The 7629-nt window shown below is 44.9% G+C and overlaps 1 protein-coding gene across 1 annotated transcript; it reads left to right on the top strand.

Annotated features, from left to right (window-relative positions):
• Positions 1–248: 248 nt before the first annotated feature.
• Positions 249–6751, top strand: LOC311186157 (leukocyte elastase inhibitor-like; the record flags this gene model as incomplete). The annotated part of the gene is made up of 6 exons (XM_084257042.1): positions 249–416; positions 2469–2606; positions 3076–3193; positions 4448–4590; positions 4665–4832; positions 6344–6751. The coding sequence occupies 6 exons, from the start codon at positions 249–251 to the stop codon at positions 6749–6751; spliced, it is 1143 nt and encodes a 380-aa protein (XP_084113168.1).
• Between the last annotated feature and the right edge of the window lie 878 nt (positions 6752–7629).

Below are 7629 nucleotides of genomic sequence, written 5' to 3'. Positions count from 1 at the left end.
GGTGGAGACTCGGTGCTCCCCTGGGAGCTTACATGCTGCCTGCACTGTGCACCAAGCTCGGGACCCCGGTGCAGCCTGGGGTCCTCTGCACCCTGGAGTTCTGGGCCAGGCGGGTGGGGAGGGGAGGAAGCCGGCTTGGCCAGTGCAGGCCTGAGATTAGGTTGCTTCATTTTCTCCCGGGGCCTCCCTTCCTCCCCTTACTACTTGCGAGTTTCCAGACAGGCTTGGGTCTGTGTTGCAGCCTCGCCATGGAGCAGCTGAGCGCCGCCAACTCTGCCTTTGCCCTGGACCTGTTCCGCACCCTGAGTAAAGACAGCCCCCGTGGGAACCTCTTCTTCTCTCCCCTGAGCATCTCCTCGGCGCTGGCCATGGTCTTCCTGGGGACCAGAGGCAACACTGCGGCCCAGCTGTCCAAGGTCAGCAGAAACAAAGAGCGAGCGAACAACCCCTTCCTTCCCTGGCAGTGTCTGTGCCGAGGATGGGGAGAGCCAGCCTTGGGGCTCTTCCTGCACATGTAAAATCTGTTTCTGTGCTCAGATCCCCACTGTGGGGGAGACTTCCAGGAAAAGCCCTAGGCACAGTCCATTTGCTGCAGGTTTTCCCTTTGAATACCTTGTTTAATGAGCACCTACTAGGTGCCAGCTCTGTGGTGTGATTAGCCCAGGATGGGGGAGCAGCAGCGTAGGACCCCTGGGGGTCTGCTGTTCTAGCTGCCAGACCTGGATCTGTGGCCTCAGCCTCTCCTCCAGGAATAGGCCTTTCCATATTCCTGGGTAGCTTTGCATGTGCAGACCTGCTAGGAACAGAGAACGCCTGTCACATAAATTACTTCTGAGCAGACGGACACCTGGAAATGCACTGCTGTGGAACTTGGTGGACTGGCTTGAGGGGCACAAGGAGACAGAGGACTCCGTATTCTGAGGTCCCTCCTGTGCCCAGTGCTGGGTGTGGCTCTAAGTTCTGATGTCCTGGGCTCTGTGGGCATGAGGGCTGCAGAGAACTGGGAGCCTGATCCTGGAGGGGGCTGCAGGGCAGGGACAAGCCCTGGGTGACTTACTGCAGGTCATTTTCCCAGCAGGAAAGGAGGGTGATGCCACCTTCTGCTCCCCTTATAGGAGTGGGGGACACCTGTGTCAGGTGTGCCTATTTCCGAGAGAGGGACTCTGGCTTTTCCTGACAGTGAGGGAAAGGAGTGGCTGCAGAGAAGGGCTTTCTGCCACCGCAGTCACACCTGACACTCACCTGCAGCCGGTATGGCCAGCCCTGGGGTCAGGGTTATGTGCCTTTGCAGCAGCAAAGCCTCTATGACCCCACTTCACAGAAACATCTCTAAGTGAATGAGACCCGCATCTGCAAAACCATAGATAGAAAAGCCTTTTAAAATATTCAAGATTACACGGTACTAATTTGTATTTGCTTCTTAAAATGTCACATCAGCCTCTATTCTGTGGCTTTCCGGGATTGTGTGACCTCAGTGAGAATAGTCTTAAGAGCCTTCCGCTCCGTTTCCATTAAAACAGAATCATCACAGCACTAGGCAAACATCCCATTCTGTGACTACCTAGACTTGTGCACTGTAGAGATTTCTCTTCTGTGTCTTCAAAGTCAGGAACAGCCCAGTCCTCACATACCTATAAAATATTTTTTAAAAGATTATATCTTTATTTATGCATACAAGAGCTGGGGCACAGGCCAGAGGTCTGGGGGGTGAGAGGATCCACCAGAGACAGAGTGGGGAACAGAACAGGCAGACCGACCGAGGTACACTGCGGAGGGGAGCAGCAGGTGAGACAGGATAGATCTGCTGCACCATGTGGGTTGCTCCCTGGTGGACTGGGGATCAAACTTGTGCTGCAGAGACTGCAGATAGCTTCATAGGTTGTGTCCCAACCCCTTGCGCCACCACAGAGGCCCCTAAAATAATTCTTGATTTGCAATTGATAGGTGAGGAATTAAACATTTCTTAAATGTTAAGTTTTAAAAAAAAGTGTTTTTTAAATAAGTGAGTTACTGATGCCCAATGGTAATTAAAGAAAACCCCTCAACCCATAATATATTTGTCCCTGAAGAAGTGATGATTTCTACTTTTACTGTTGATTTCTCAGAACTTTCAGCAAAATTGTATTTGATAAAATTATATGATGCAAAAATAGATTTGTACATACATGTGAATAGACCATGTATTATTTTCTCGGGGAAAAGGAAGACATGTAGAAATATTTGTGGAACTAGAATTATAACCAAAAAAGTGATATAGAAACAGTGTCTAATGTGGGATGATTAGGTCTTACAAAGCTGTCAGTTTGGGGTTCTCCATCATTTGTTCTCCAATGAAAGACTCAGAAGGTCCTACGTGGGGTCCTCCGTGCTTAGTAATGACAACACATTCCTTTGATGGGAGCAAATGCCTGGGAATCACTTTATAATTTCAAAGTAAATGTTTATAGAAAATGTTTTCTTCATTTTAGACTCTTCATTTTGACGGGGTTGAGAAGGTTCATTCCAGATTTCAGAGTCTGATCGCCGCTGTCAAAAAACGTGACGCCTCCTATGTGCTGAAACTGGCTAATAGGTTATTTGGAGAGGAAACCTATAATTTCCTCCCTGTAAGTACTTTCCGCCTCATGTTATAAAATTCATAAGACAATGCATGTTTTCCTCCAGCAAATGAAGTCTTAGAAGTCACTTCTAATTTTTATATATATTCAGAAAAAAAGGAATGGAAATAGGTAATAGACGATGTTCTCTTGAAGTGCTGTGATTTCACTCTCGTCTTCCCAATGAAGAGCGTGGTCCTGACTGGTTAAGGCAAGAGTGACGCCATCATTCACTTCCAAGTGCAGTCAGTATTCATTATTTATGAGCGTTAGGAAAGATTGGGTATTTTATACAATGCTAAACTTACTGATCTTTACACTTAAAAATGGTTAAGTTGAATAATGTCATGTTATGTATTTTTTCCCATATTAAAAAAATGGTTAGAATCTTTGCATTATAAGGAAATGCATGCCTTTGAGGTCAATTTCTATTGCTTTTAAAGATCATAGAAAATGTCTTCTCCCTCTTTTTTAATAGAAGTTCCTAGCGTCAATTCAGGAACTATATGGCACTGAGCTGGCCAGTGTGGATTTCCAGGGCTCCTGTGAAGATGCCAGGAAGTTGATCAACGAGTGGGTCAAAGGACAAACGGAAGGTAAGAGGGTGGACAGAGTGTGGTCCTAGCAGAGGGTCCTGCGTCTGCGTCTCCAGCTTCCCACCTGCATGGGATGCCCTCTCTACACCCTCTCCCTCTCTCCTCACCCCTACTTCACCATTGGGGTACACCTCCTGTCCAGTGCTGAACAGCTTTCAACAGATTCTTGCAGTGGAATCTTAGAAATGATTTAACCAAAGCAGCTAAATATTCCCCCCCAAAAATTCCCTCAAATGTAACTTTACCTGTTTTTTTCAAGATTTATTTATTTATACATAAAAGAACCGGGGTACAGGCCAGAGGTGCAGGGGGTGATAGGATTCACCAGAGACAGAGTGGGGAACAGAACAGGCAGATTGACTGAAATACACTGCTGAGGGGAGCAGCAGGCCAGACAGGAGAGATCTGCTGTGCCACGTGGGTAGCTCCCTGTCTGGCTGGGGTTCAAACTCATGCTGCAGAGGCTGCGGATAGCTTCATAGTGTGGTGCTTAACTCCTTGAGCCACCAGGGAGGCCAGTAACTTTACATTTTAAAGTTAAGGCTAATATTGACTATAGATTACAAGGGATAAAAATTGGGGGTGTGGGAAGGGAATCCAGCCAGTCCAAATTATTTAATCCACCATTGGCAGGAAATACCCTGAGAGTGTGAATCGGGGCTCACACACTTCTGGGTCATGAACCTTTTCCTGCATCCTGGCTCAGGGTCTGGCATGGCGGTGGGATGTGCTGTTGAGCTGGGCATCTGTCTCTCCTCCCACCTGAACTCCAGGTCATGGAATGAGACGAGGCATCTACAGACACCCGGCATGTGTGAGGGTTTGCTTAGTGGAGCCCGCAATTCAGTGGAGGAATCATCCTGCCTTTGCATATTTTGAGGGTTGCTGCCACCTAGTGGATTGGCAGGACTGACTTACTAGTGACTCAAAACATTATCATGCAAGACTGTATATTTTTTCCTGCAAAAAATGGCCATTCACAAACAAGACTCCTTGTGATCACACTCCAGAAAAGGAGCATTTTCCTGTTTTCTGCTCTTCAGCACATTAGACTCATTTTGAAGTAGAGGCCCTGGGGGTGGGTGGGTGGGTGTATCATTCATCAGCGTGGTGAGTTGGTGCAGTCAGACACACCATGGGGGTTTCACTCGACACCATGTTCAAGGGAAATGAAATGGAAAAGGTGTGTTTGAAGCGCATTTCTGTGCTGAGGTGTGGATTAATAACAACAAGAAAAAACTTTATCTTTTTAAGGGAAAATTCCAGAACTGCTGGCTGCACGTGTGGTGAATCGCATGACTAAGCTTGTGCTGGTGAATGCCATCTACTTCAAAGGCACCTGGCAGGATGAATTCAGAAAAGAGGAAACCAGGGATGCCCCATTTAAGTTGAATAAGGTGAGCCCATGCACTGCCTAAAAATATTATTTGCTCTATAAGAATGCAGCTAAAATTATTTGTCAACTTTTCAGAAAGAAACAAAAACGGTGAAAATGATGTACCAGGAGAAGAAACTGCCATTTGGCTACATCCAGGAGCTCCAGTGCCACGTGCTGGAACTGCCGTACAAGGGCGGGGAGCTCAGCATGGTCATCCTGCTGCCCGATGACATAAAGGACGAGTCCACAGGGCTGGAGAAGGTGATGCTCCTGCATTTTGTCCTTCTCTCTCCTTTCCTGTGTGAGTCCTCCTGTGTGTGCTGAGTGGTCAGTGCTCGTTATACCTTTACTGATGTCACTTCACTTCTCCATTTTTTTGTAATCTAGCCCATCACCTTTACTAGCTGGGAGTCCTATGTTTAGAATTTCAGGGAATGTCAGTGAACATGGTGGGGACCGTGTAAAGACCAACCCTAGGTGTAATGCTGGTCAGTGGCAACTCAGGCAAGCTCTCTTAAGTAAGCTTTTGAGATGGAGGGGTGTTTTTATTATAATGAATTGTTTTTTATTAAAACCCCCAGATCTATGGCTTATAGCTTCATCACGCACTCTAAAGTCCTTCTATACACGCTCTTGCCCTACAATTTATACAGTATGTGAATTAAATTTCCAAAACTACCTGATAGAAATAGACTCCTCAGATGTTAGCTTGAGGGTTAAGCCCATTTCCTATTGTGAATTTGTATGAAGTTTCTACCACAAGCTCTTGAGGGTATCTCTTGCCAGGGCTTGGACCAGGCAAAACAGTGAGGATTGTGTTTGTTCTTCAGTGTCTCCAGGCTGCTATATGTTTTCTCTACCCCTTTCTTCACCAAACTTTCTGTTAGGAAGGGGTTCTAATATATTAGCCATTTGCAAGGGATGGCATTGTATAGGGATCTCTTAAAATTAATGTGTTTCTGCTTTCAATTGTATTTCCTCTTCATCTGTTCTCTGATTATAAAAAGAGAGTCTCATGAAAGGGATGACCACCATCCACAGAACAAGTGAAACCATGGTTCTTGTCTAGTCCAGTCAGTGTATTAAAATAGCAGTGATAACAGTGGATGATTGCAAACCACTTATGATGTGCCAACTCATTTAATGCTCATGGCAGTATTATAAGGTAGGTGCTGTTATTACCCCCATTTCAGATGAGGAACTAGAAGCTTTTCTATTTTTCCCTAGGAGCTAAATTTATTAGGTATTATTTCAGCTGTGTGGAGTCACAGATCACCACAGTGATTAGTGGGTTCAGAATAAATGTAATAGAATAAATAGAAGAAAACTTTTACATTTTCCTTTACACCACTCAACCAATTAGCTAACATGTAATATAGCCTTCACAGTAATTATAACCATCAGGGTCCCTCACAGTGATACAGTATGGCAGAGCATTATTGAGTCCTGGATGAATGCATAGATACATGGGTAAGTATGTGGATGTATGTTGGGTGAGTGGGTATATAGATGGTGTGTGGGTGGATGCATGGACAAGTGGGTGGATAGAGAGATGGATGGATGGTTGTTTGTTGGACTGATGTCCAACCTCCCTGCACTGGGGCCCTGGATGACTTAGAACACACACTCTTTCATTATCCCAGTTGCTGGAAAGAACTGGCACAAAACAGGAAGGAAACAAAGTAGCAACAGACATGATGGTCTGTTCCTTTAAATAAGGCTTTAGTACTTACCTATATAAAATTGTATTCCTTTGCACATTGTAATTCCAGATTGAGCAGCAGTTGACTCTGGAAAAACTGAGTGAGTGGACCAAGCCTGAGAATATGTGTCATAGGAATGTCCATGTCTACTTGCCCAAATTCAAGCTGGAGGAGACCTACGATCTCAGGTCCCACCTGGCTCGCATGGGTGTGGAAGATCTCTTCAGTGGCAGCAAGGCTGATCTGTCTGGCATGACAGAAGCCTGTGATATTGTCGTATCAAAAGTTATCCACAAGTCCTTTGTGGAGGTGAGTGAGGAGGGCACAGAGGCAGCGGCTGCCACAGCTGTCATAGCCATGTTACTGGCGATGCCAGGTGAAGATTTCAAATTCGTTGCGGACCATCCATTCATCTTCATGATTCGTCACAACTCCTCTGGCAGCATCCTGTTCTTAGGCAGATTGTGTTCCCCTTAGAGGCTGTAGAAATACAAGGTCAAACTTAAAAGTTTTATCATCTGACTTATAATACAGCTGTAACTTCACCAATAAAACTACTATTGAAGACCAAATCTTTAATTTCCTTTGTAAGTGCAACCCTGTTGGGTCTTCACATCCATTTACTTTGGCGGGGTATTGATTTTCCTCCTTTACACTGAAAAACTCCAGTGGTTGTTTCTGAAATCATCAAATTCAAACAAATACCCCACACATGTAGACTCTTGACAAAGCAGTAATCTGTGCAGGGAAACATGAACATACTGTGGTTCTGTTAATATATAAAACGTTAGAAGTCATCATAGACACTCTTGGAGATGCAGGGAGCCTTAAATAACAATCAGTTGAAACAGGAGAGCACCCCAATTAAGGGTCTGTTTCATAAAGACAATATGCTTGGAACTTTGTCCTATAGACTTTTAAGACCATTAATTTTTTTTTTATTTTTAATGAAATTTTTCTTGTATTATTGTAGTCCCCATGGTTTTCCCACCACCATATCACCTGTGAACCATCACCATATTCCCTTGTGTTCTTCCCTTCCCTGTCTTGCCCCTACCCCTTCTCTTTCTTTTGCTGTGTGCATCAAGGGTAGGTCAGCTTGCTAATTTTGACTTTTCTTGACTATTTGCTTGATTTCTGTATATGCCACAGTCATATTAAGACCATCCATTCGTTGTCTTGTTCCTTCTGACTCTTCTGGCTAGTATAATCCCTTCCATCTCCATCCACATTGTCATAAATGGCATGAGTTTGTCTTTTTTGATCGCTGAGTAATATCCCATGATATAAATATTCCACAACTTTGTGATGCATTCCTCTATGTTGGGACATTTGGGTTGTTTCCATATCTTGAC

The sequence above is a fragment of the Talpa europaea genome, assembly GCF_964194135.1.
Source record: "Talpa europaea genome assembly, chromosome: 2".
NCBI classification, from domain to species: Eukaryota; Metazoa; Chordata; class Mammalia; order Eulipotyphla; family Talpidae; genus Talpa; species Talpa europaea.
Note: the sequence above shows the minus strand (reverse complement) of the source record. Positions and strands in the feature narration are given on the sequence as shown.